We start from the raw sequence: 27861 nt of genomic DNA on the forward strand, positions 1-27861 counted from the left end.
GTCTCCTAGGTCGGCGCGCGCGGCTCCCGTCACTCGAACGCGCGGCGGCGGCGGCGGCGGGAAGATGGCGGAGTCCGGCGGCGGCGGCGGCGCTGGTGGCGGCGGCTTCGGCGCGGGCCCAGGCCCCGAGCGCCCGAGCAGGTGAGACCCGGCCCACAGAGTGGGCCCGCACCTGCCCCGGGCCAGGGTAACCTGTGGGGAGTCCTGGGGTTCTGAGGGGCTAGGGAACGGCCAGGGCCGGCTCGAGGGTCTTTCCGGGGGACCAGGCTGCTGAGGCGCCTGCATGCGGCCCTAGGGACCTGAGGGGGCATTGAGGAGCATGTAGGTCTGAAGGGAAACCAGGGGCTCCTGCCTGTGATGGGGCCCTGCGGAAACTGGGGATGCTCAGGGGTCGCGGAGGCAGAGAGGGCCTGAGCAGGGGCCAAGCGCAGTCTTGAGGTTGTTAAGGCTCTCCTGGGGACTCTGAGGAGGAGACTGAGGGGAGCTTGGAGGGGCTGAGGCACAAGGCTTCCTGGGGGAGTGCTGAAAGACCCTCAGGTGTCTAAAGGTGGTCCTGGTTCTGAAGGCAAACCTGGGAGGGATGAGGGCTGTGGGAGGCTAGGGATAGGGGGCTCAAATGAACCTGAAGGCCTGAAAGAGGCCTAAGGGGCCTGGGAGAACCTGAGAGAGGCTGAGGGGTCCTGGGGGTCCCAGTGAGTCCTTATGGGCAGGGAGGGGTCTGAGGGACCTGGGGGATTGCAGGGGTTCTGAGAGGCTAGAGTGGGTCTTTGAGAGCCTGAGGATGGTGAGAGAGCCCTGAGGTTCTAAAGAAAATACAGGGAGGATCTATCCTTGGGGCTTCTCCCTACCATCCCCGTGGGATCAGATTCCCCCTCCTCAGGCTAAAGAACTTGAGGCAATGTCTGCCCCTCAGACCAAGGAGCCAGAACTCACCCCCACTTTGGTCAGAGGGAGGCCCTCTTTCCCTTTGGCTAAGTCCTGAGACTGGTTGCTTGAACACCAGATTGGCATAAAGAGTGTAGGTCTTTGTATGTGTTGTTCTGAGTTCTCCGAGGGGAAGAACACCTGCTTTAGGGAGCACGCCCTCCCTCCTCCTTCCCATTGTAGAACGCCAGCGTGGCCCAGACCCACCCCTCTCAGCCTCCCAGCACAGCCCGCCACCCTTGGATGGCCAAGGAGGAAATTTGGTGAGCTTACGGAAGCAAATGATTTCAGTCAATGTGATAAATGATGAAGTTAGTCGATACTGATGTGCTTTGGAGTCAGTCCTTGTCGTGGGGACCTGGGCTGGTGCTGGTAGGAAAGGCCTGAGGGCCCAGGTGGGTGAGTTGGGCTTTGGAGGCCTGCACTGGGGAGCAAGGAGAGATCAGAGGATTTGGGAAGATATTCAGGAGGTAGACTCAGAAGGACTTGGTGACCAGTCATGAAGTGGCAACATAAGGGAGAGAAAAGAAGGGACAGCAGACCCTAGGGCCTGTCTTGCGATGGGATAACCTGGGGCAAGGGTGAGGTATAGTTAATGACGTACCATACAATTCACTCATTTTAGCTGGACAGTTCATTGAGTTTTAATACATTTATAGAGTTGTGTACCCATGACCACAATCCAGTTTTCTAGAATGCATCCATCACCGCAAAGAGTTCCCTCTAGCCAAGTTGCAGTCAGCCCCGCTCCCAACTCCAGCCCCAGGCACACCCCGATCTGCTTTCTCTCTCTATAGTTATGCCTTTTTAGACATTTTATATAAACGGGATCATACAATACGTGACTTCTTATGTCCAGCTTCTTTCCCTTAGCAGAAAGTTTTTGAAGTTCATCCATATTGTCACAAGTATCAAAAGTTTATGCTTTTTCACTGCTGAGTGGTATTCCATCTTATGGATGGACACAGTTTGTTTATCTGTTTACTGGTTGAAAGACACTTGTGTTGCTTATGTTTTGGCAATTAAAAATAAAGTTACTGTGAACATCTGGGTCTGCATCTTCATGTGGACGTATACTTTTATCCTCTCGAGTACCGACCCAGGATGGAATGACTGGGTCCTACGGTAGGTGTAAGGTTTAACTTTTTAAGAAACTGCCAGGCTGTTTGCCAGAGTGGCTGCACCATTTTGCATTCCCATCAGCATTGTACGAGAGTTCCAGTTGCTCCCTGCCCTTGCCAACACTTGATATGGCCAGTGTTTAATATTAGCCATTCTAAGTGTGTGCTGGTATCTTATTTGCATTTTAATTTGCACTTCTCTAATAGCTAATCCTGTTGAACATTTTTTCCTGGTCTCACTGGCTATTCGTATCTTTAGTAAAGTGTCTTTTCAAATCTTTTGCCTATTTTTAATTTGGGTTGTCTTCTTGAGTTTCGAGAGTTCTTTATATGTTTTGGAAACAAGTCCTTTATCAGATATATGATTTGCAAATATTTTCTCCCAGTCCCTGGCTTGTCTTTTCATTTTCTTTTCTTTTTTTTTTTTGAGGAAGATTAGCTCTGAGCTAACATCTGCTGCCAATCCTCCTCTTTTTGCTGAGAAACACTGGCCCTGAGCTAACATCTGTGCCCATCTTCCTCTACTTTGTATGTGGGACGCCTGCCTTAGCATGGCTTGCCAGGCAGTGCCATGTCCGCACCTGGGATCTGAACCTGTGAACCCTGGGCCACTGAAGCAGAACATGCGAAATTAACCATTATGCCACTGGGCCGGCCCCTCATTTTCTTAATGATACCTTTCACAGGGAAAGAGTGTATCATTTTGATGAGGTCCTATGTTCTTTTATGGATCATGCTTTTGGTGTCATATCTAAGAAATCTTTCCTTTTTTTTTTTTGAGGAAGATTAGCCCTGAGCTATCTACTGCCAATCCTCCTCTTTTTGCTGAGTATGACTGGCCCTGAGCTGACATCCATGCCCATCTTCCTCTACATTATACATGGGACGCCTACCACAGCATGGCTTTTGCCAAATGGTGCCACCCCCACACCTGGGATCTGAACCGGCAAACCCCGGGCAGCCGAGAAGCAGAATGTGCGCACTTAATCACTGCACCACCAGGCCGGCCCCTAAGAAATCTTTTCTAAATGGAAGCACTTTTCTTTTTGCTGAGGAAGATTAGCCCTGAGCTAACATCTGTGCCAGTCTTCCTCCACTTTGTACGTGGGTTGCTGCCACAGCATGGCTGAGGAGTGGTGTAGGTCCACATCTAGGATCCAAATCCATGAACCCAGGCTGCTGAAGTGGAGCATACTGAACTTAACCCCCATGCCATGGGGCTGGATAGAGGCACTTTCCTAAAAGACGTCTTCCCCATTCCTGAGATGCCCATTTGTCCCCTTTCCTCCATCCCAGTGAACAGTCACTGTTGTCTGGAGCAACTGTTGGGCGGTCTTGTTCCTGTAGTGCTAGTGTAGAGAGAGGGGTGAGTTCCCCTGATATGGCAAGATGGAGCATACAGAAAGAGGATCAGATTTTGATGGAGATTGTGGCACACCATAGTCTTCCAAGGATCCTTTTGAGATGTGGAGGCCTTTGTAGCATTGTTCGTTTATTTGTTCCTTCATTTATTCCAAATGGCCCGGCCAGACCTCGTGCACAACCTGCCCGTGACTCATTCCTCTTTTTTTTTTTTGAGGAAGATTAGCCCTGAGCTAACTCCTGCCAATCCTCCTCTTTTTGCTGAGGAAGATTGGCCCTGAGCTCACATCCGTGCCCATCTTCCTCTACTTTATATGTGGGACGCCTGCCACAGCATGGCTTTTGCCAAGCGGTGCCATGTCTGCACCCGGGATCCAAACCGGCAAACCCTGGGCTGCTGAAAAGCAGAACATGCGAACTTAACTGCTGCACCACCAGGCTGGCCCCTGACTCATTCCTCTTAATCCTTCCACATGCCAAGGTCATGGCCTCTCACAGCCTCTTGCCTGACCACCCGAGCTCAACTCGCCCCCAGAACACTTTTTCTGGTTACCTTATTCTGTTGTTTTTTTGAAATGCAACTTATATAACATAAAATTCAACATTTAAGTTGTACAATTCACTGGCGTTTAGTACATTCACAGAGTTGTGCAACTGTTACCTCTATCTAGTTCCAAAGCATTTCATCACCCCAAAAGGAAATCCTGTAGCCATAGCAGTCATAACCTATTTCTCCTCCCCCAGGCCCTGGCAACCGTTTATCTACTTTCTGTCTATAAATTTATCTGTCTCATAAATAGAATCCTGTAATATGTGGCCTTTTGTGTCAGGCTTCTCTCACTCTGTGTAATGTTTTTGAAGTTCACCCGCATTGAAGTGTGTATCAGTACTCCTTTCCTTTTTATGACTGGCTAATATTCTGTTTTGTGGACACACCACATTTTGTTTATCTGTTCATCAGCTCATGGACTATTAGGTTGGTTCCAGCTTTGGCAGTTGTGACTAGTGCTGCTGTGAACATGTGTGCACAGATTTTTTCTGAACACTTATGTTCAGTTCTTCGGGCTCTATACCAGGAGCAGAATTGCTGGATCACGTGGCTGTTGTGTGTCCTTGATTGCACTATCATCACCCGACCTTTCTTGGTGTATTTATTTGGGGAAATGCCTTGAGGGTGGAAAGCATGTTTGTCTTGTGCCATCCTATGTGCCTGGAGGATGGCCCACATGGAGGAAGTAAATGTTCAACAAACATGGCTGGGAGGGAGGGTGGATGGAGGGATGGAGGGATGGGTGTGGGAAAGCTCTCCAGGGCTTGCAGTCTGGTGGGTGGGCAGTCCCTTGTATGGGATCGGGTCTGTCCCTTGCCTTCTTGGGGAGACTTGTGGTGCTGTCAAAGGCTGGGGGGAGGCTGGCCTAGTCTCTGAGGCTGTTTTCCAGCCTGCCAGGAGGGGCCTGCATCTGCCTTTTTGTCCCATGAAGGGTTTTGTCATTTGGCCAGGGGTGGGGGTGCTTCCTGTTTCCCCCTTGGCCCTTCCAGTGGTCCCACAACTCAAGAAACTGTCCTCAGGAGGGACTGCGGTCCACCCCCCCCCCCCCAAACTGGCCCCAGTGTTACATAACTTGTTTGTTCCAACTTCTCTTTTCTGCAACCAAGGGGGAAAAAAGAAAGAGAAAAGGTTATTCTCCTTCTTTCCTATCTCGAGGGATCAACAAAAAACCCGTTGCCTAGTAGAGGTGGTTGTTAATGACTGAGCAGAACCTCTGGGATGGGATGGATGGAGCGTGGCCGCCTCGGCCGGGGGCTTGCAGAGGGGAGGTGGGGTCTTAGTGGCAGGCTCACTCGCACAAAAGACACTTGTTCTCCAGCGGGCCCCCTCCTAGCTCCACCTCAGGCCCTCTGCCGGGTCCAGCTCCTGGAGGGAGAGGAGGTTTGCGGCCACACGGGGTGTTGGGAGGGGGAGGTGGAATTCTCGGGAGAGTCGCACCTCCCCAGCTCAAATTCCATCGCTGTGAGGTACCCGGCTGGCCGGCCGAATTCCGCAGGAACCTTCTCGCCACAGAGACTCTTCAGACGTTGGGCCTTTGGCATCCTTGCTCCTCAGCCCATCTTCCCTAAAGGTGTCTGGACGAGGCCCAGGCTCGCTGACTCACACTGCTCTTGGCGGGTGAGGCGGGGTATCTGAGGGAGGGACATGCCGGCCACAGGTGTTTCCGTGGGAAGTCATGGCTGGGATGTAGCGTGAGTGGGTTTGGCACAGTTCAGCCGAGGCATCTGCTCCTGGCTTGGTGGTCTTTGCTTTTTTAAACCTTCTTAACAAGCCCTCTCTGGCTATGCCCTAGATTGTCTTCACTAAGCCCCAGGGTTCTGGAGGAGTTCAGCCCCGAACCCCTGTGTGAAAGACTGGGGGACAGTTTGCCCTTCTGAGAAGATTCTTGTTCTTCTGGCCTGTCCTCTTTTCAGCCAGGAGGGGGGCTGAATTTCACCCTTCAGAGATGGGGACTCGTCTCCTCCTGTTGGGAATTCTAGGAGATCAGGTGCCTCATCAGACCCACGTGTGTCTGTAGTCCCTCCTTCTGGTGAGCGGGTGGCCCCACATTCTTGCTGCACACCTTCGGTGTCTCTGTAACCCTCTATGTGTTAGATTCCTCGTCTGGGAAGTGGGACCCAGGGGCCCACTGGTCAGGGTAGCAGGGAAGAAGTGAGCTAGGGTGAGGGCATCCAGCTCGTTGCACGTGTGTCTAAGTGTTAGTGTGGAGGTGGTGATGTTGCCCTGTGGTCCTGATGCTGTCAACGTTCTGTCCACTGTGCCTGTGTGGGCCGAGAGGGGATCCGAGGGTGTTGGCAGGTCTTGCTGACAAGTCAGTGTGGCAGGTGGGAAAAAGAGAAAGTTGCTGTCTTAGTCCGTTTGTTCTGCTGTGACAGAGTACCACAGACTGGGTGGCTTATAAACAACAAAAATGTATTTCTCACAGTTCTGGAGGCTGGAAGTCCAAGATCAAGGTACTGGCAGATTTGGTGTCAGGTGAGGCCACTTCCTGGTTCATAGTCTGTGTCTTCTCACTGTGTCCTTGAAGTATTGGGGGGGGGGGGTTGTCTAGGGAACTCTCTGGAGTCCCTTTTATAGGGGCACTAATCCTGTCATCAGGGCTCCACACTCATGACCTAATTACCTCCCAAAGGCCCCACCTCCTAACTCCATCACAGTGGGGATTAAGTCTCAACATATGAATTTTGAGGGTACACAAACGTTCAGTCTATGGCAATTGGCCTGAGTAGTTGGGAGGATGGTGGCACCATTTCTTGGTGGCCATGAGTGGGAAAGTGGCAGGGGCAGTAGGGGTATGGAGCATGTAAAGTCTGAGCCACTTCTGCAACATCAAGAGGGCAGATCCCACTGCTTGAGCCCAGCATCCAGGAACAGAGTGTGCTGGATCACCTGCCGGGCATTCGGGTGGGGCCAGTTGAGTCTGGGACAAGCTGGAGGGAGTGCTGGGCTGGAGGTGCGTGGGGGCCAGGCCATCAGCTCAGCTCCTCCTGCGGTAGTGAGACATCACGTTCCTCACCTCCTGGCTGACGGGGTCCCCCGAGCTCATGATGTGAAATTGCTCTGGAAACTGTACACTTCACCCCGAATTGTGCAGCATGATTGTCTCACAGCTGTTTCGCCTCCACCTGGTAGCTGCAACCCCTGGGGACGGCCTTCTTGTCGTCTGCCATAATTACTGGGGTAGAAATTTTATTAGCCTCCGCTATCATCGCGCCGTCTCCAGGGAGCCCACATGGTATGTCATCCCTCTTTCCTTAGGCGGGTATTTTTTATTAACGATCTACACGGGAGAGCTGAGTGAGGCCAGGTCTGGAACTTTGCGTCTCTGTGCCCCTAGATGCTTTAATGGTGCGGCTTCCTCTACATTCCCACCCTTTGGTCTTAGGGGATGTTTCAGACTTGGGGCTGAAGGCCCTGGAGGAGAAGAGGGGAGGAGGGGATGGAGAGGAGAGGGAGGAGGGGCCCAGAGAGAATCAATTCACTGCCTTGGGTGACATCCTGGCATCCCTGGCTCTTTTCTCCTCTGGCCAGGACTCACTGGACACGTTTCTCCTCCCCTGGTGGCTGTTGCGTGCCTCCTGTGTGCCTGCCGTTGTGCTGGGTGCTGCGCTGTGGCCCAGGACAGATGGCCCTGCCTGCGGGACTCGGGCGTGCCGTGGGAGTCATTGAGACAGCGCGCAGTCATTTCCCTACGCTGGCTGTGCGTGACCTGGAGTCCAAGGTGGAGGTTCCTGGCCTTCTTGGGAAGGTGCCCACAGCCTCCTCCCGAATGAGTCTACAGGTCAGCATCAGCAGTGGGTGGAGGGGTCTGTAGCGGCAGAATGTTTTCTGGGCACGTGCACGTTCTGAAGAGGGAGGAGCCTGGTTTTTCAGGGCTGGGGGGCGGTGGGCAGAGAGGAGTGAGAGAGGGTGGGAGGGAGGAGACAGGGAAGCGGTAGGCCTGGGAGCCGGTGCAGGGTTTGAATGAGTGGGCACCTCTGTCAGATTCGTGTTTTGGAAGGATCCCTCTGGCGAGAAATGAGGGGCTTGGACCAAGGTGGGGGCTGTGGAGATAGTGAGGCGGGCTTGGGTTTTGGGAAGATTTGAAGTTGAACTTATGCAACATGCTGACCAACGGTGGCAGTTGGGCAGGGAGTCACTGGCTCTCAGGTTTCCGCCATGGACTGAGGGGTGAGTGCTGGAGCAGGACCCAGAGCAGGGGAGGTGAAGCCCCGCTTGGCCTGAGAGGCTGCAACTGCCTGTGAGCATCTAGTGGAGATGGGGGCAGAGGTGCTCATCTGGCCTGGAGGGCTCACAGTCCCACCTCTGTTTCAGAGGCCCTCAAGCCTCTCCTTGCTCGAGGACCTCAGGTCTTCCAGAGTGGAGGAGTGGTCCCAGGAATGTCCTTCCTCCTGAGAAAAGGCCTTGGTCTAGTCATAGCTGCCCCCAGAGGTCTCCCCAGTTTAGATTCTGCCCCCCAACTCTGAGCTTTGCCCTGAGAGCACTCACCACACACACTTCTTTGCTCTCTCCTCCTCATCTGTTGGCACATTGAGTTGGTTCCACCTTTGAGCCGTGTCTCCGTCTGGCCCCTCCTTGTACCTCCTCCTCCTCCCAACATCTGCCCTTGCCCTCCCAGCCATTGTCACCCCACTCCAGCTGGTGGGACCCCCGAAGGCAGGCATCAGACCATGCCGTGCCCCCGCGCCCCCCCGCCCCCCCACCGCCTGACACCTGCGGGGGGGATTCCTCATTCTCAGACCAGAATCCACTTCTCCATATGAGCCCCCGGCCCCCACAGTGAGCCCCTGCCCAGCCACTGGGCCTCTCCTCACTTTTGGAGCCCGGCTGGTCTCCAACAGCATGATGGCACTGCTCCTGGCCCTTTGACCCACTCTCCTTGGCTGGAGTGCCCTGTCCCAGTGCTTTGCACAGCTCCAGCATTGCCTCCTTCAGGCCTAGCTGCTCTGTCCACCATGGCCCTGCCGCCTGCCCCTCCACCCTGTGCTCATGGTACGTTCTGTGTACTCAAGAACTTGTGTCCCCTAGAAGGTGCTCTCCCTGAGGGCAGAGCTTCGCCATGGTGGCTCTGATTTGATCCAGTAAATACCCCAGACGTGGTCTGTGATAGGTTTGCGAGGGGAGCTGGCCCGACCTAGAGGCTTCTGGAACAGCCCTCCACGGCCCTGCCGGGCAAGGGTCAACCTTCTCCTCCTTAGTGACAGGGTCCAGGTAGAGAAATGGAAATTCACAGGCATGTTGTCAGTGAATCAGCCCATTAGAGAGAAGCCGGTGAACAGTACCCTTTGATGCAATGTGCATCATTTAGTTAATGAACAGGATCTTAGTGCTGTGTGTTGAAGACGGGAAATGGCCTGCAGCTCTCCCTGTCCAGCTGCCTGCAGCGGGAAGTGGGGGCCCGGCCCACTGGGTCCCCAGCGCGGCAGACCCGCCCTCCTCCTGTGGTAGCCAGTCCACAGCTGTGCAGACGAGCTCTTAACACTTGTTAACCCTGAGTCTCCAGTCCCTTCCTCCTCTCTGGCCCCTTCCCATTTCTCTCCAGAGAGGGCTGCTCAGAATTCACAGAACTTGCCCCCCACGGCCAGGAGAGCCTTTCCCTAGCATTCCTCCTCTGCAGAGTGGGTTTTGGGGCACATCCAGTGTGATTTCGGACCTCTCACCGAGCAGCCGAGCGGCTGATCTCCTCCCTGCACCACCTCGCTGCACACTGAAAATATTGTGACTCGGGAGGAAGTAACCAGAACCTTTGGGGAATCGCAGACCTTTCCTGTGAGGGAAGCAGCTTCCGGAATTGAACACGCTTGGCCTGGAGGAAATCTTGAGGAGTGGACCTTTGGGTTTTTAAAGGCCTCGAGGGGGATCCCTCGAGGATCAGGCTGAAGATGTTTTCTGAAGCCACAACTGCGAAATTCCACAGGGGTCAAAGATGGGATAGGGCGGGCAGGAGCGGGCTGGGCTGGATATCCGGAGAGCTCTCCTCTCAACGGGATGTTAGAATTTGAAGCAGTCTGCTGAAGGAAGCAGGAGCCGGGAGAAGTGATCACCCGGACTCTTCTGTGACTGGAGCTGCGTAGGGCATTCACCTGAGGCAGGGTTTAGGAGGTGGCAAGGTGCCCAAGAGGTGACAGGCGTGTAAGGGAGCCCCACTGAGGACCCCCATGGCAGCCTCCATATGGAAAACTTTGAGGATTGTAGTTAAAATCTTAACCGTGTGCTTGCCTTGGTGAAGGCTGGTCTCTCCCAGAAGGGCTCTTGCTCTCTCTCTTTTCTCTCCCATTCTGTCACGCAAGGAGGTAATTGCAGCCTGCCCGTGTGCCCGTAAGGCAGGGCGGTTGGGAGCACACAAATGTTTATGCTCCACGTGAGTCACTTGCATAAACGATTGGTGGTGTTTTCCTTGCTGAGGCTGATGGCATTGGGCCGCCCTGCAGCTCCAGCCTTAGGCATGCTTCCAGCATTTTAGCATTTAGAGTTGCTGAACTTTCGAAGTGGGGGGTGCGGGTAGCTTGCTGACCTTTCACAGGGAGCTGACTGTCTCGTCACAGGCATGTGGGGCTCAGGCTGAGTATGGCCACTGCCCTCTCCTCGCAGATTGCCCAGCATGGCCTCCTTGTGCCCCTCGCCCCTATCCCTGGGGTAGGAAGGGTGGCAGCTGGAGAAGCATTAACTCCACTGTGGTTTTTCCAGAGGCTCATCTGGAATATGGTGGACGGGAACCCCGAATCTGAGGCTTCTGACATTGAAGGCCCCCTTTGGTTATGAGAGCCAGAAACTCAGCTCACTGCCTACAGTTATGAAATAAGAATTCGTTATTCACGTAAAAAAAGTTAAGGGAGAGTTTTAGGTATGTTGAGATTCAGGGCTCATGATTCCCTTGGAATCTGTGACTCCCATCTCTCAGCTCTACCTTCCTTCTTGGCTGGGCAAGGTGACCATCCAGCAACCCGAGGGATAAGGCGAGTCTCCATTTTGGGAGCTCCAGCAAAAGTCCCAGGGAAGGTTCTGATTGGCTCAGACGGGTCCATCCCGCATCCTGGGACCAATCAGCCTGGCTCTGGGCCTGGGAGATTCTGGATAGCCAGGCTGGGTCATGAGTCTCCCTTTTCAGCCCAGGGGTGGAGTCTTCTGATCCCCATCGTTGGGGCTGAGACTGGAGAATAGGAGGTTCCCTGAGGAAAACAGGTGGCCCTTATCAGAAGCAGGGAGGTATGTCAGTCCCTTCTAAAATGAAGATATTCAGGACAGGCTCCTTCTGTTACCTTATTTTGTGCTGCTGTTGGAAGGGCCCCCCGAGCCATCCCCACATCTCTGTCTTCCTCTGACTGGCCTAGCACCACTGGGCATGAGCACATGCCATTTGGCGGAACTGTCCCTTTAGGGGCCTCAGCACCTGCCCTGCCAGGGGAGGCAGCCAGGCTGGGCCTCCACATGCTGGAATTTGGCAGTGCTGGAATCTCACTGGGTTTTCGAGCAGTGCTTTGGGGCCATGTAGTCATGCACCTACTTGCCTGGCCTGCAGAGTGAAGGGGTTTTGCTCGGTCAAGTGGCCCCATCTCCAAGCCCAGTGTAGTGGGGATAATGTGGGGGGATGGGCTCTTGTTGGGATCAGCCTCATGTCAGTGGGTGGGAATGAAACAGGCAAAGCCTCAGCCTGAGACCTGGCCACCAGTCTGCCCCTGCTGCCCCTGGCATGGTGGCCCCGGCTGGGCCTTGAGGGCAAGGAAGGCCATGGGAGAGACCTACTTCGAGAAGCCTCAGAGGTGAAGGTGGTGAAGGAGCACGGAGGAGCTGGTGGACCTGGGAGTGTGGCATAGGGAGGAGGGTTAGTGGGGTACAGAAGTCAGCCCTTCAACACAGAGACTAGTGTGAGTAAAGTGTAGACACCACACGTCCCAGAGAGAATCCTGCCAAGGGCTTCCTAGTTGAGCCCAGTCAAAGGATAACATACCCAGTGCCAGGACTTATACCGGGAGGTCACATGGAGAGGGTGAACAAAGCAGATATCTGCAGCCAGCAGAGATATAAGTCAGGTGCCAGCCAATGTTGCCACCTAGCAGCCATCCACTTGCCACATCACCTATCCATCCACTCACCCACCCACCCATTCATCCATCCATCATCCATTCACCCATCTATTTGTCTGTCCATCATCCATCTATCCGTCTACCCTTCTATCATCCACTCATCCACCCAGACATCCAGCTATCCAGTTGACAAGCATGTATGAGCTCTGAGCACATGCCAGGCACGGTGACAGGTGCCAGAACACAGCAGGAGACAGAATCCACCCAGCCCTGCCCTGGTGAGGCTTCTGTTCCAGCCTCAGGGGGATAGACTGGAAATAGACAGATGGTGTCCCAGACAGAGCGATGAGCAGGGAAGACAATTAGAACTGGGTTGGGGGTCAGAGAGGCATGAGAGCCTGGGCAGGCCCTCCCAGCATGACCCTGCAGAGTGAGGTTACCTATCTCGTAGCAGCTGGAGGGTCAGTGGGACAGTCCGCACCCTTGCCCTGGCCGGCACTGAGGAGCCATGTCCTGCCCTTGCTGCTGTCCAGCTCCAAGTCCACCTCCAAACTCGGCGTCCCTGGTGAGCCATCTTAGCTCTCCCAGCCTTAGTCTCCTCATCTGCATCATGGAGGTGATCATGGGTCCACCCACCTGGGGCTATGAAGGGTCTGGCCAGGCCTGTTGTGTGCTGAGTGGCCTTGGGTGGGTGCCTGAACCTCTCTGTGCCTGAATGTCCCCGTCTGTAAGATGGTAATGATAGTGGTATCCCCCTTTCTAGGCTGCCCACTGAGAGGTGAGCTGGGAGCCAGGTCTGTGTCTCCCCAGGCCACAGCCCTGCATGGAGGGGGTGCTCACTCACCAGGACGGGCAACGGCAGGGGGTACCATGGAGGCAGAGCTTGCTGCTGACGAGGGAAGTGAGGTCTGGGTGTCTTCTTTCCTTCTTCCCAGCCTTGAGAGGTGGCTAGGGTTGGGCAGGTCTGGGATTGGGGGCACGCTGCTCACAGGGTCCTCCTCTCCTTCAGTAGTAGCCAGACCCCCATGCATCCTGGACTCTCAGGGGTATTGCTCAGAGGCTGGAGTGAGGGCGCAGAGCTAGGGCAGGAGGTCATGGACCAGCTCTAGGGCCACTGGGCTCCTGGTGATCCCTGAGGAGCGAGGCTGTGGAGAGCCATGGTGGGGGGCTTAAGCAGGGGAGTGATGGGGTCTGACGTTGCCTTGCGTTGGTGGGAGGACAGGCTCTGTCTGCAGAATGTTCCACTCTGACCCAGTGAGTATTTGGGGCGCACAGGGATCTGTGCAATTTGTCCCCATCCCAGAAGGGCAGGGCCGCTGAGCTGGCAGGGCCTGCCTTGAGTGGAGTGGGCACCCCGCCCAAGGCTCTGTGCACCCGGGATCTTGGGTGGGCCTCAAGGTTGGCTCACCTAGGTCTCATCGTGGGGCTGGTGATGTGACCCCACCTGTACTCCCAACCCTGCTAGGTTTGCCTCTCCAAGACAGGAGCAGTGGCTTCCCTCACCTCACTAGGTCCTTGCGAGGATTCACGATGGTTCTTTCGAGGTGAACGTGGGTTCCAGAACCTGCCTGCCTGCCTGCCCTGCCGCGCTGCCCTTTCAGCCCTCAGCCTCCCTGGCTGGCTGTCACGTGGGGGCTCTCAGGGAGGTGCCAGCCCCAGGTGCCAGGAGGTTGCATGGTTACCTCCTGCTGGGCACTGCCTGAGACCCCCTCTGATCTGTTACCCTATCACTGTCTAGCAGGCACAGAGCGACAGGAGCCACGGATGTACATTAGGGGATGGTTCCAGACAGTGATGCCGTGAGGAAGATGAGGCGGGCAAGTGCAGCCCAGGCTCCTTCACAGAGCTTGGGGAGGGCATCTCTGCGGGCAGCATGGTCCTGGGGCAGGCTGCAGTGGGCCCGGCTGTGTCCACAGCCCAAGGATCTTGCAGGAGGGAGAGTGGATGGGAGGGAGGGGGTGAGGAAAAGCCATCTGCCCTCCCAGGACACACACAGATCCGTCCACGGGGTGCACACACTGACCTTGAGCCTGGGCATCCAGTTTTAAATTATCACAGAAGATGTAGGAGAATAACCACCGTGATGACCAAGAGGGAGAAATAAAGAACTTAACTGCTGCTGCCTGTGGAGAGACCAGGCTCGGGGGACATGGGATCTGGGGCCCTGGCCGGGTTTTCTTTCTCTCTCTCTCTGTCTCTCTCTGACTCTCTGTCTTCCTCTGGGTCTCCCCCCGCCGGTCGATGTCTCTGTGTCCCTCTCTGGATCTCTGCCCGCTTTCTCTGGGTCTCTCTTCCCCCTGAGTCTGTAAGTGGTTTGGTGTCCAGGCCCGCCCGGACACTGCTGTGGGGACTCTCATCTGCTCCTGGGCTGCTCGCTTGTCCACTGAGAAGCCCCAGTCTTTGGTCTGCTCCCTGGGAGCCCAGGGAACAAGCCCTGCTGGAGAACTGCTGGCAGGCATCTTGGCAGGAGCCGCCCCTTATCAGGAGGGGGAGCCCCAGGAATGGGCCTACTGCGCCAGGGGGTGAGGAGGGTGGGGCCGGCCTTGGAGGCAAGCAGTCCCAAGAGAGCGTGCTGACGTGAGCGTGGGGGCTGCTGGTCTGCCTGAGCGTTTGAGGGCCAGTGCGAGGTGCCAGAACGCGGTGACTCTATCCTTTGGGCTGGGAGCACAGTACCCGGAACTGTGAAATATTGTGGGAACCATGGCAACAGTGGCTCGAGGGTGTCTGCCTTTGTGGGGTGTGTGGGACCCTGGCTCTGATGCATCTTTTGTCCATGAAGCTGCGTGCCCAGGAGCCAGCGCCATAGGCTTGGCAGAGCCAGCAGGCTGCAGTGTAGTGAGAAGTAGGGGCCAGCACTGGAGCTGCCTGCAGCTGTGGGGGCCGTGCTGGGCCTCGGTTTCCTGTCTTGAAGGGTACACTTGGTGCACGGACCTCCTGGGCTGGTGGGGATTCATGAGGTTGCCTGTGAAGAACCATGCCGAGCGTGTGCTCCGTCAGTGGGCCTGCCTTGTGAAGGATCAGAGGTGGGTGGGAGGGGGAAGGCAGAGAAGTTTCCAGTGTGGCTGGAGGACAGGAGGTAGGGGCGTGGTGGTATGTGAAGTAGAGTGGAGAGGTGGAGCAGCCGGCTGCAGCGCTTCTCCATCTGCAACTCTGGAGCCTGAGTCCCCCTGCATTCTGGGCCTCTGTCCTCCCACCCTGGGCCTCTGCCCTACCCCACTCTGGGTCTCTGTCCCACTCCATGCTGAGTCTCTGTCCTCCCTCTATGCTGCGTCTCCGTCCCTCTCTCCATTCTGGGTCTCTGCCCCCCTCCATTCTGGGTCTCTGACCCCCCTCCGTTCTGGGTCTCTGCCCCACCTCTGTTCTGGGTACTTGTCTCCCGTCTATTCTGGGTCTCTGCCCCCGCTCCATTCTAGGTCTCTGCCCCAGCTCCATTCTGGGTCTCTCTCCCCCCTCTCTCTGGGTCCCTGTCCCCCAAAGGGCAGCGTTTTCCTTGCTGATGCACCTAAGACCGTGGGGCCCAATGGCCTAGAGCTCCCTCGTACGGCATCAGCCGGGGCGCAAGCCAACCAGCTGTGCTGCGCTGCTGTGCTCCATCGAGCCACATGGACAATAAAACCAAAATTGGCTTTGAAAGTGGAAGTGCTCTCCGTTTTGAGGGGAAGTGAGGGAATTTGCATGTCAGAACAGTATGTTAAAGGGGCAATACTGTCAGACTCTGTTCTGGCCTGAGCTTTGGGCTCCATGTGGGGGTGGGACAGGACTTTACAAAACCCCAAAGAAATGTTTCCATGAAATTCTTTTTTGTTCTTGCCTTTTCCTTTTTTTTTTTTGGACATTCCAATGAAAAGAACTGTTCTGGGGCTTCAGATGTCTCCTGTAGGGTTGGGAAACTGACCGTGGAGATCAGGGCCAGCGGCCAGGCAAGGGCAAGAGGAGGCGAGCGCCCACCCTGCTGGGTGTTGCTCCCCTGGGAGCCCCTGCTTCCACCACGGGCCCCATCACAGAGGCACTGGGGCTGCAGTGGGTGTGGCTCTGTGCTTTCTGTGGCTTCCTCGACTAGGCTGTCCTGCCTTGGGCTAGGACCCCCCAAAGCAGACCCTGAGGCGAGGACTCCAGCCCATGGTGTGTTTGAGGGGTGACTCCACCAAAGAGTAGAGGTGGGAGGGAAGGAGCCCCCACAGAGGGGGCCAGCGATGAGCCCGTGACAGCATAGGCAATGGCCTCGGCCAGCTGGAGACCCCCAGGAGATGGCAGGGATCCTGCCACAGGTGGTCCACCTGGGACATTTATCCCACCCAGTCCCACTGGATGTCAGCCCCTGCGCAGGAAAAGCCATGAGGGAGGCAGTGGCCATGTCCCCATGTCCAGCACAGGCTTGGGCCTGGTTAGGGGTGCCTGATGACTGCTGGGGGGATGTGGTGCAGGGGAAGGGGGTCAGGACGGCCCCGAGCTCAGGCCAGGCCTGCAGGGGGCACGTGTGGCCCCTCAGAGGCCAGATCCAGGCCAAGGGAGCAGCCGGGGCGGCAGTGAGCGGCCTCCAGAGACGCCCCGGCCCGGCTGCTGACGCACTGGCTCCAATGACTCAGTGCAGTGACCATGGCTTGGGTGGCCGTCTGGAGACTCGGACTGGCTCAGGGCTGCCGCCGCCGCCTTCCTGGGGGCCCATGGCCCCACCGTGCTGGCCGCCCCCTGTCTGGGCTGGCCTGAGTAATGGGTCCTTCCCTTAGTCATCGGTCCCAGGCCCAGCCCTCCCTCCTTCTCCTGCCCACCGCCGCCCAGCCAAGCCTCTCTCTGTCCAGGCTGGGGACTCTGGCCCCTGCTGGCTTTTTCTTTTCCTCCCTGAGCTCCCCAGAGGGTGTGAGGTGTGTGTGAAGGTAGTGGTGGGGGCTTCAGGGCCAGTTGTCCCATCTGTGAGATGGGAGGAAGGAAACAGCCTTGTGGGGTGCTGTGAGCCTTCCTGGGGGCACCAGGAGGAGGCCTAGGGGAGGGGGAGGTGTGGGTGGAAAGGGGCTGCTTCCTTCCTGCCCAGTGCTGCTCTGGGCCCCACACCTTGTGAACAGCTAGCCCCTCAGTGGGCTTGGTTGGAGTTTCTGGGCTGGGGCCTCCTAACTCCCACATGGGAGCATGGCCTCCATGTTCAACTGAAGGGAGTTCTTTGTTGGAAGGTACCATAATTCTCTTCACCCCCTTAAAGGGTGTTTAGCTCATTTCCCATCCTCAGTCCCAGAAACAGTATTTGGTGAATATCTTCATGCGTCTCTCACCTTGTATGTGTGAATATATCTCAGATAAATTCTAGAATTAGACTTGCTGGGTTGAGGATGTGAGCCTTTAGAATTTTGTTAGGTCTGCCAAACTGCCTTCCTAGAGGTTGTCTCACTTCACACTCCCACTGGGAATGGACATGAGCGTCTGCTGCCAGACAGCCTGATGACTCTGCCCACCTGAGGAATGATGCTACTTCCTTGGCAGGTGTACTTCTCTTATTGTGAGTGAGGCTGCCACTTAGGTTGTTCCAGCCAGCTGTGCTTCCTTGCCTATGAACTGTCAGCCCACATCCTTTGTGCACCTTTCTGTGAGTGTAAAGGCTTTGTATTGATTTATTGGTGCTTTTTATATATGGAGGACCACAGTAAATGTATGTCCAGGGACTGAGCAGCCCCAGGATGAAGCTGTCCCTGGTATGGAATCTTAAATGTGTGCGTGCATGCTAGTCCCCAGGGCTTAGAGAAAACAGTGGAAGTCCCCCTTCCCTGCCTTGCAATTCGAGGAACTTCTCAAAAAATCAAGGCCAGCTGAAAGCAAAATGCCAAATGCCTGGTGGGTCTGTACACAGGATCTGTGAGGCAAAGTGTCCATGGAGAGGCCAGCCAGGCTCCCTTGGCACCTGCCGTGTGCCAGCACTCTGTGGGCAGTTCCAAGCATCAGCTTTCCAAACACCCAGCCCTGTTTGAGGGCACACGAGTGGCTCGTACTGGTGACACTGGGATGTAGACCCCCAGTGGACCTTGCTGCCTCCCCAGCCCAAAGGGAAGCAGAGGAAAGTAGGTATGTCTGTGGTCCCTTTCTACCAGGAGGTGATCGGGGCCAGGGAGCCTCACTGCAGCCCTGTGACATCTGTGCTCCTGGCCAGCCCCATCTGACAGCTGAGAGAAAGAAGACCCAGAGACAAGGGAACGTGCCTGAGTCACACAGCTGGCCGATAGCAGGGCAGGGGTCAGAATCCCGCTCTCTGCTCATCACACCAGATGCCAGAGCCTGGTGAGGCCAGGGCTGTGGTACAGCCCAGCCCAGGCAGGCTTCCTGGAGGAGTGAGTCTCACTGAGCTGCATCTCCTAGACTTTGGGTCCTGGCCCGACCCCTAGACACTCCACTCAAGGCCAGGCTCTGGGTTTAGGCGACTCTAGGGGATCCTGGTGACGAAGGCGGCACGCTGGTGCTGTCCACACTGGTACTTGGACCTGCCGAGTCCAAGTCTGTGTCCTATGCAGTCCCTGGCAGTTCACACACACAGTGAAGTTGAGACTCACCTCTTCTCTGCCTCCCTCTCCTCCTGTCCCTGAGAGGGAGGCTCTCAGGGGTCACACCAGCTGTACTTGACCCCCGGGCCACTGTGCTGCACAGAGAAGGTGGAGCACCTGGCGCCAGGCAGGAGGGGCCTGTAGTGGTGGGGAAGGCGGTTCTGCACACTGTCGGGTGCAAGCAGGGCCCCAGGCGGGGCTGCAGGGATGGGGTTGGCTTCCCAGGGCAGGCCCTTTGTGGAAGCCTGGCCTTCGGGGCTGGCATCCAGGATGCAGCCAAACTCTCTGCTCCAGGGAGAGGCTGGCGTCACTGTTTAACTGTAGGGCTGAGGGGAGAAGTTGGCGACACCCCCGCTTTCTGGCCTCCATACCTCTTTGTCCCCGGCTCGTGTCCCCTCTCCCTGGGGAGCTCACAGCTGCAGCGTGAAGCAGCTTCTGGACAGTTTGACCACTTTTGGTCCCCATTCCCTGGACAGTGTGCCTGGTGAGGGCAGGGCCACTCCATCTTGTTCACACTGTGTCCTTGCACCCGCGAGCAAGGGATGACAGGCTGACAAAGCCAGTGAGGCCGATGGGTGGGGTGGGGAGTGGGGACAGGCCTGAGGGCCTCAAAGGTCTTTGGAGACTCGTGCAGGATACAGCCCTGGCTCAACGGCCAGAAGACTGTTGGAGGGTGTTGGTGAGAGGATACAGCGAGGCCCCGTCCCTGGAGAGGTTCCTGTAGGGGCTGTAAAGCAGAGGGCAGCCCTGGCCAGAGGGTGGGCACACTTTGAGGCCCTTTGAATCCTAAGGGTTCGGGAACCAATGACATTCTCTTCATGATCTTCAGAACTTGGGTCCATCGTGGGGTCTTGGGAAACTGGAAGAGCAGAGACTTGGGTCACAGCAGTGGCCTGGTCAATCAGGATGGGCTGGATGCAGTGGCACTGGCTGCCCAGTACTGGGGAGAGCAGGGGGCCGTGTGAGGTGGGTGTCCCCTCCACCTGGTGGGGAGCAGTGACTGGGCTGAACTAGAGACTTGGGGTCCTCCTGCATCCGTTTCCTTCCCTCGCTCTGTTGCCTTCAAGAGGGCTGTGCACCCAACCTTCCAGGCAAACCCTGGGTCTGGCTGCCAGCACCCCAGGCACCCCAGCATCGCCACCCCAGACGACCGTGGCCCTGGGCTCTGACTCACCTGTGTTTCTGCCTCCCAGGAGCAGGCAGGCTTTCCACCAAATGCAAGCCGTGTTCTCCCATGTCGGGTCCCCACACCTTTGGGACCCTGAGCACCTTGCAGGCCTGTGGTCGGTGCCTGGGGCCCTGCAGCCCCTCTGCTTATCAATTAGTTCAGCCCCCTTTCCTGAGGCTCTCTGAAGGGCCACTGAGGTGGGCGGCCTGTGCGTGGTCAGGGATCTCCTGTAGGCAGCAGCTACCTCCCTCGATTGAGCACCATCTGTGTGCCTGTGCTTGGCATCAGCTCCTTTACCCCCGGGAGTGTTCTGGGAGCTGGTGGGCAGTGGGGGCCGAGCAGCCTTCTTTCTCCTCCTGCTTTCTTGGAAAGACCGATGCCCACATTCCTGTGCCTCATTTGTGGGCAGGCATCAGTTCCAGGAATGGGAAAGCAAGTTCCAGAGAGCTGGAGGCTGTGGGGAGAGAGCAGAGTGCTTGGGAGGGTGGCCTTGGCCCAGGGCAGAGCTGGGTGTGGGCTGAGAGAGTCCTGGGGCGCTTTTTGACCCCACAGGGGCCTGATTCTGGAGCTGTTGGCGTGTCCCCTCCTGTTGGGTTTGGAGGATGAAGGGATGTATAGGGCCTCTTGAACCATTCATTCACTGATGCATTATACAGAAGTTTTCTGAGATGAAACAGCAAAGGGAACAGGGGCAGGAGGGGAGGGGATGAGGGTGTGAGTTGGGGGATGGGGGCCTGACCAAGGAGGGCCTTATATACTCTGAGGTGCTGGGGGTCATGGCAGGGTTTTACACAGGACCTAAGAAAGCTCGATGTCCTTTCATTTTGTTTTGTTTTTTTATTGAAGTGAAATTCACATAACATAAAATTCACCATTTTAAAGTGTACGATTCAGTGGCATTTAGTGCTTTTATGGTGTTGTGCAACCACTACCTCTGTCTAGTTCCAGAACACTTTCATCACCCTGAAAGGAACCCTGTCCCCATGAGCAGTCACCCCCACCCCTCACCCCCCCCCCCCCCCCCAGCAACCTCCAATCTGCTGTGTGTCTCTGGATTTGCTTGTTCTGGGCATTGCATATAAGTGGATCATACAACATGTGGCCTTTTGTGTCTGGCTTTCTTCACTTAGAAAAATGTCTTCAAGGTTCTTCCATGTTGCAGCATGAATCAGCTTCATTCGTTTTTTATGACTGAGTAATATTCCATTGTGTGCGTACACCACATTTTGTTTATCCACTCATCTGTTGATGGGCGTTTGGGTGGTTCCACTGCTCTCCTTTCTAAAACTTTATTTTTATTTATTTTTTTCTGTATTTTGTTTTCTTTCTTTCTTTTTTTTTTGAGGAAGATTAGCTCTGAGCTAACATCTGCCACCAATCCCCGTCGTTTTGCTGAGGAAGACTGGCCCTGAGCTAACATCCATGCCCATCTTCCTCTACTTTATATGTGGGACGTCTGCCACAGCATGGCTTGACAAGCAGTGCTTAGGTCTGCACCCAGGATCCAAACTGGCGAACCCCAGGTCGCCAAAGCAGAATGTGCGAATTTAACCACTGCGCCACCAGGCTGGCCCCTAAAACTTTGTTTTTTATTCTAAAACGACCTTTGCCTCCTGAATCCTCATTTTGAGGCACAGGGATCTCTACTTGTCCCCGTCTTCCTGGCAAGCTGCCCCTACAGGTAAACCCATGTTCTTAGGGCAGAAATTCTTGGTTTTGTGCCTTTCCCACAATTTGCTATGTTTCCCCCCTATGTTGACCATAGGGTGACAGGAAGATCCCATGCAGCCTGCTGTTCCCCAGATCCGAGTTCAAATCCTGCTGCGTGCTCTTGTAGCTCCAGGGCTGTGGACGAGCCACTTGCTGTTTCACTGTCCCTGGAAGGTGAGACAGGCCTTTCCCTCAAGGTGGCCACTGATTGCAGCCCAGAGCCAAATTCTTCTGAAGATGGCCAGAGTGACTTTGTGGTCGTGTGGCTGCCCTCCCTTGGGGTGGTGGGCACAAGAAGTGGGCTGGGCAGCTGTTGGTGTGGCTGGGCCTTGAAGGCTGGCCCCTCCTGGGGGTGGTGTTCCCTCTCCCCCAGTGAAAGGCTGGCCCATGACACCCCGGTCCGCAAGGCCCAGTGCTGCCTGGGAGGCTGCAGGTCATTGAGTTCCTTCTCTGTACTGTGCTGTGGCTCTGTGCAAGCACCTTAATCCCACTCCGCCCTCTGCAGGGGAGAGGAGGTGGGTTTACCCGTGGGGGCGGCTCACTGGGAAGGGGGACAGCAATGTGATGCAGAGAGTCCTTCACCTCAAAATGAGTGTTCAGGAGGCACTTTTAGAATGAAAAATAATGGAATAAAGTTTTAAAAAGGGGAGGAGTGGAAGCAACCCAAATATCCATAGATGATTGAAGGGATAAAGAAATGTGATCCATCCACACAATGGAATATTACTCAACCATAGCAAAGAATGAATCTCTGACACATGTTACAATGTGGATGAACTTCGAAAGCATCATGCTGAGTGAGAGAAGCCAGACACAGAAGGCCACACAGTGCGTGATCCCATTTATGTGAAAGGTCCAGAACAGGCAAATCCCCAGAGATGGAAGGCAGATCAATGGGTGCCAGAGGCTGGGGAGGGGGATGGGGAGTGACTGCTCATGGGGATGGGGTTTCCTTTTGGGGTGATGGAATGTTCTGGAACTAGATAGAGATGATGGTTGCACAACATTGTGAATGTACTAAATGCCACTGGATTATTCACTTTAAAATGGTGAATTTTATGTTATGTGAATCTCACCGCAATTGAAAAAAAAAGGGCCAGCGTGGCCTCCAGGTTCTTATGAACCCCTCCCGTTTCACAGGCGGCAAATGGAAGCATAGAGGCTGTGTCCACTGCCAGGCGAGTTAGTGGGCAGCTGGCAGGTGTGGTCAGGATTCAGGTCTTGTTTCTGCTTCTCAGGCTGGTTCTGGCGATTTCGCCCACGCCTGGGGCACCTTCAGAGCCTGCCCGTGGGCGGAGACCAGACAGCCCTGAGGCCTCTGAGCCACACCCCATCCCTGCTCTCCCACAGCCTGGCCGACAAGAACGGAGCCCTCAAGTGCACCTTCTCAGCCCCCAGCCACAGCACCAGCCTCCTGCAGGGCCTGGCCGCTCTCCGCGCCCAGGGCCAGCTCCTGGACGTTGTGCTCACCATAAACAGAGAGACCTTCCCCGCACACAAGGTTGTCCTGGCCGCCTGCAGCGACTACTTCAGGTGAGCAGGGGCCCGGGGCAGGCTGGAGAGCGCCCGCCCTTCTCAGAGGGAGCCCTCTCAGGGCCAGCCAGCCAGGGATGGCTCTGGGCAAAAGCAGCTGGTGTTGGCCAAATGTCCAGTAAACCTGCAGGTTTTTCCAGGTTTGCAGCTTTATTCAAACTTGTTGTGGAAGTTCTGCAGGCAAATGGGATATGCCCGAGAGTCAGAGGTGGCATGTGGGTATCCAGTTAGCAGCTTCTACCCTGAGGGTCACCAGATTTTCATTCTGGCAGGGCTCCTCCAGGTTTTCATTCTGAGCCTTTGTTTGACAGCTGTATGTGTCAGACACTGTTCTAGGCCTCAGGGATCCAGCTGGGATAGGACAGGCACTTGTCCCTGCTCTCATGGCACCTGACCTCAGGCCGAGGGACAGGAGAGTCTTTCCAGTCCCCGTGTGACAGGGGAGGCCTTGCTGGGTGTACGGGTCAGTCCGCCACCAAGGCCCTTTCCTAAAAGTTCCTTCCCTGTGCCCGGCTGGGTGGGGGCACTGGGGCCCCAGGAGCAGGGCCAGGGGCCATTCTCCTTGCCAGCTGGGGCGGTCATGGGCTGGGGATGGTCTCCCTCATTTTCTTGGTGACCAGGTGGCAAGCATCCTCCTGCCAGGTGGCGACCCCACCAGAGAGAGCTGGGGGCCATCCTGAAAGTTGTTCTCTAGCCCTGCTTCGCCAGTGGTGGCAGAGATGCCGCTGCCCACCGTCTCACAGAGCCCCAGCCCAGGCGCAAGCCGCGGGCTGCATGCTCTTCCAGCCGAAGTGCTTTGCCTGGTGCGCCCCCCGGCTGCCCGCCCCGTGGGCTCAGTGAGGCCGTTCTGGGGAGTCGGAGCGGCCAAGCCATCTGGGGCGCCGCTTCTATTTTTATTCTGGATTTGGGGACGGGCGGGCCGGCCCAGCCAGAAATGCCCTTTAAAGGCTCCTCTGCGCTGGCATTGCAGCTGGCAAGGCCTTAAAAGGCAAAGCTCCCTCCCGTCGCCGTGACTGCCTCTGCCTTCGATGGGCTGAGGGGACTCGTGGGGACAGGAAGGGGCAGCGTCTGGGGGGTGGCAGTGCGCTGCCCTGGAAGGCCTTGTTGCTCCGCGTGGAGGATTGGGCGGTTGTTAGTTGGTGCCCCCACAGCAGCACCAAGCTCAGCTATCCCTGCTCTGGGGCCTGAGCCCGGCCCACGCTGGGTGTGCGATGGGGGACGGGCATCCGCTGGGTGAATGGACGAGTGAAGTTCCCTCCCCTTAGTCAGCCGTCACGATGAGTGCTGTCGGCAGTTGTAGTTGTGATGAAGTGCCAGCTTGCTCCATGAGAGGAGCCTCCCATGCACCATCTTCTAGAACCTCCCACAGACTCTGAGGGGGCACTGGGGTTCTCACCCCTTTTCCTGGTAGGGGGCCCCCGAAGGCCATAGGGGGCTGTGACCCAGGTCTTGTGTGTCTCACTGGTGCTCACGTTAGCGCCTGCCACATTAGAGCAGGACAGCATGGCTGACAGAGCTGGGGTCATCACTGGAGGTCTCAGGATGGGCTGGGGCTCCTGTGGGCCATTCTCGGGGGAGCTTCACTGACCTCCTTGGCATCTCTCTGGAGATGGCAGTGACACAGCGGGGCCCCCTGATGGGCATTCCCACCTGGGGGCCCTAACTCCCTCCCCTTCCCTGTGTGACAGCAGCTGAGACCCAGGCTGGAAAGTGGAGCTGCCTGCCCAGATGAGCGTGCCGCTGAGGGCTGGGCTCTGTGCACAGGGGTGCTAGTGCCTTCGGGTCCCCGCCTTGTCGCCTCAGCTTTCTGCAGGTGCGGTCTTCCAGGGCCAGGCGCCAAGGCAGGGCTGGAGACCTGTCCCCAGAGCCAAAGCCAAGGTGTGGTCTCCTCTTGTATAGCCACACCTGTCCCTACATGAGCGGCCCCTGGCCCCCACCCTCCAAATCAGCTGGGCCCCAGCCATGTACACCTCCGGGTGAGGCCAGGTGGGGCCTCTTGTGGAGGGGCACAGTGGGGACTTGCTGTTGGTAGGAAGATGCATGGTTTAGAGTGGATTCAAAATCTTTTCTTTTTTACATGTCTTTAAAGAGCATTTAGTTCTCCTCCCCACCCACCCTGCTATCTGGGGCCAGGCTGGTCTGGGCCAACCATGATGCTCCTCAGCCGCCCAGAGCCCACACTCTGTTTCCCACCTTCAGGGCCATGTTCACGGGTGGTATGAGGGAAGCGAGCCAGGACATCATCGAGCTGAAGGGTGTGTCAGCCCGTGGCCTGCGGCACATCATTGACTTCGCCTACAGTGCCGAGGTGACTCTGGACCTGGACTGCGTGCAGGACGTGCTGGGCGCTGCGGTGTTCCTGCAGATGCTGCCCGTGGTGGAGCTGTGTGAGGAGTTCCTCAAGGCTGCCATGAGCGTGGAGACCTGCCTCAACATCGGCCACATGGCCACCACCTTCAGCCTGGCCTCACTCAAGGAGTCGGTGGACGCCTTCACTTTCCGGCACTTCCTACAGATCGCCGAGGAGGAGGACTTCCTGCACCTGCCACTGGAGCGCCTCGTCTTCTTCCTGCAGAGCAACCGGCTGCAGAGCTGCGCCGAGATCGACCTGTTCCGTGCTGCCGTCCGCTGGCTGCAGCACGACCCGGCCCGGCGGCCGCGCGCCAGCCACGTGCTCTGCCACATCCGCTTCCCACTCATGCGGTCGTCGGACCTGGTGGATAGTGTGCAGACGCTGGACATCATGGTGGAGGACGTGCTCTGTCGCCAGTATCTGCTGGAGGCCTTCAACTACCAGGTGCTACCCTTCCGGCAGCATGAAATGCAGTCTCCGCGCACGGTTGTGCGCTCGGATGTGCCCTCGCTGGTTGCCTTTGGCGGCACGCCCTACACTGACAGCGACCGCTCTGTCAGCAGCAAGGTGTACCAGCTGCCTGAGCCCGGTGCTCGCCACTTCCGCGAGCTCACGGAGATGGAGGTGGGCTGCAGCCACACATGCGTGGCCGTGCTGGACAACTTCGTATATGTGGCTGGGGGCCAACACCTGCAGTATCGCAGCGGCGAGGGCGCAGTGGACGCCTGCTACCGTTACGACCCCCACCTGAACCGCTGGCTGCGCCTGCAGGCCATGCAGGAAAGCCGCATCCAGTTCCAGCTGAATGTGCTGTGTGGCATGGTGTATGCCACGGGCGGGCGCAACCGAGCTGGCAGCCTGGCCTCGGTCGAGAGGTACTGTCCACGGCGCAACGAGTGGGGCTATGCCTGCTCACTAAAGCGCCGCACCTGGGGCCACGCGGGCGCCGCTGCCGGGGGCCGCCTCTACATCTCAGGTGGCTATGGCATCTCGGTGGAGGATAAGAAGGCCCTGCACTGCTATGACCCGGTGGCCGACCAGTGGGAGTTCAAGGCGCCCATGAGCGAGCCCCGTGTGCTCCATGCCATGGTGGGCGCCGCTGGCCGCATCTACGCCCTTGGGGGTCGCATGGACCACGTTGACCGCTGCTTCGATGTGCTGGCCGTGGAGTACTACATGCCTGAGACGGACCAGTGGACCAGTGTGAGCCCCATGCGGGCTGGCCAGTCAGAGGCTGGCTGCTGCCTGCTGGACAGGAAGATCTACATCGTTGGGGGCTACAACTGGCGCCTCAACAACGTGACAGGCATTGTGCAGGTCTACAACACTGAGACAGATGAGTGGGAGCGCGACCTGCACTTCCCGGAGTCCTTTGCAGGCATCGCCTGTGCCCCCGTCCTGCTGCCTCGGGCGGGGACCAGGAGGTAGCTCCCGGGGCCCCTGGCATGGCCTCTGCTGTCTCTGCGAGAGGCTTAATGAGCACATGTCCGGGCGAGAACCATGGATGTCTTCTCCCCCGGGTTGGCCTCGTGGGGCCTGCCTGTTGATAAGGTCCCTCTTTCCTTCCTGAAGCAGATCTTGGCTCAGTGCCCGCTGAGGCTGTCTGCCAGCAATGAGGCCAGTGTGTTGTGGCAGCAAATTCGCACCCGAGGCGGTTTCCTGGCTGTGCGTTGTCCTTGCTCCTGGGGAAATTGGGGCTCCTTAGGGTGGTGTTATGTGGCTTTGCCCCGCTTCTCTCCCCTCCCACAGCCTGGCTGTCTTAGACATTCAGATGTGAGCTCATTAACACGACCTCAAATCCGTGGTATGCAACTCGCCTCACTCCAGGTTTATGCGCCTGTATTTTTTCAAATAAACGCACCCCAAATCTCTGTAACATATGGACCTCTGGGAGTGGAGAGGGGGCTCAGAAGCTCCCACGTGCTCCATAAGCCTGAGCTGCTGGGGTGAGAGGGGCCCCAGAAGAGGGTCCGCACGCTTCTCCATTTCTATCCTTGGTCCTCACACCTTCAGGATGTTCCCTTGTCTACTTTCAGGAGCAAAAACACAGCCAGCTCTCAGCTGACAGGCCCCGGGCCTTCCATTTGGCACTGGGCGTCTCATGGGCCCTTCATGAAGACTGGGCCAATGCCCCTGTCCCTGTCCCTGGGCCACAGTTGAAGGGGATGCCAGCTTCAGAATCTCGCAGTGCATCTGCATTCCACAGGTCTGTCCAGTGACTTTTATTTCTTGCCATCTGTGCAGCCCTCTGTTCCCCCATCACCCTGTGTTCAGGTTGACGAGCCACTGGGCCTGTGCCCACCCGGCGTGGGAAGTCAGGCGGGCCGTGAGGCCTCTCACTTCAAGGGCTTCAAGGCATTTCCAGCTCCATTTGTTTTGGTTCTGTTTTGCTTTTTTTTAAGAGGCCAGCACCACTATCTTATAGATGGGATTTGTACCCTTGGGACAACTTAAAGTGTCTCTTCTGCTGCTAATGGACGATTGATGTCGTGTCTCTGTGACCCACTTGCCGTGTAAAGAATTAACCTCGTACCTTAGCAGACGTCGTCTCCTAATATTTTCTTTTTATTTAATAAAAATATTATGGTGAAAAGA

At 56.6% G+C, this 27861-nt stretch overlaps 1 protein-coding gene across 7 annotated transcripts; it reads left to right on the forward strand.

Annotated features, from left to right (window-relative positions):
- On the forward strand, positions 1-27861 carry KLHL26 (kelch like family member 26). 7 transcript variants are annotated; one of them, XM_070586677.1, is made up of 4 exons: positions 32-141; positions 7489-7738; positions 22731-22913; positions 25113-27861. In XM_070586677.1, the coding sequence occupies exon 4, from the start codon at positions 25117-25119 to the stop codon at positions 26692-26694; it is 1578 nt and encodes a 525-aa protein (XP_070442778.1). In that variant the 5' UTR covers positions 32-141; positions 7489-7738; positions 22731-22913; positions 25113-25116; the 3' UTR covers positions 26695-27861. The 7 variants fall into 7 exon arrangements, with proteins under 7 accessions (XP_070442774.1, XP_070442773.1, XP_070442776.1 ...); XM_070586673.1 differs by lacking the exon at positions 7489-7738 and having other exon boundaries at positions 1-141; XM_070586672.1 differs by lacking the exon at positions 7489-7738 and having other exon boundaries at positions 5-141; positions 22731-22907; positions 25107-27861.

The sequence above is a fragment of the Equus przewalskii genome, chromosome 20 (assembly GCF_037783145.1).
Source record: "Equus przewalskii isolate Varuska chromosome 20, EquPr2, whole genome shotgun sequence".
NCBI lineage: Eukaryota > Metazoa > Chordata > Mammalia > Perissodactyla > Equidae > Equus > Equus przewalskii.

Excerpts from the sequence above, each read along its gene's own strand:
- KLHL26 (XM_070586673.1), top strand. The coding sequence starts at position 65 with ATGGCGGAGTCCGGCGGCGGCGGCGGCGCTGGTGGCGGCGGCTTCGGC. Across the intron at positions 142-22,730 it reads GGCCCCGAGCGCCCGAGCAG|CCTGGCCGACAAGAACGGAG; the intron begins GTGAGACCCGGC and ends GCTCTCCCACAG. Across the intron at positions 22,914-25,112 it reads GCCTGCAGCGACTACTTCAG|GGCCATGTTCACGGGTGGTA; the intron begins GTGAGCAGGGGC and ends TCCCACCTTCAG.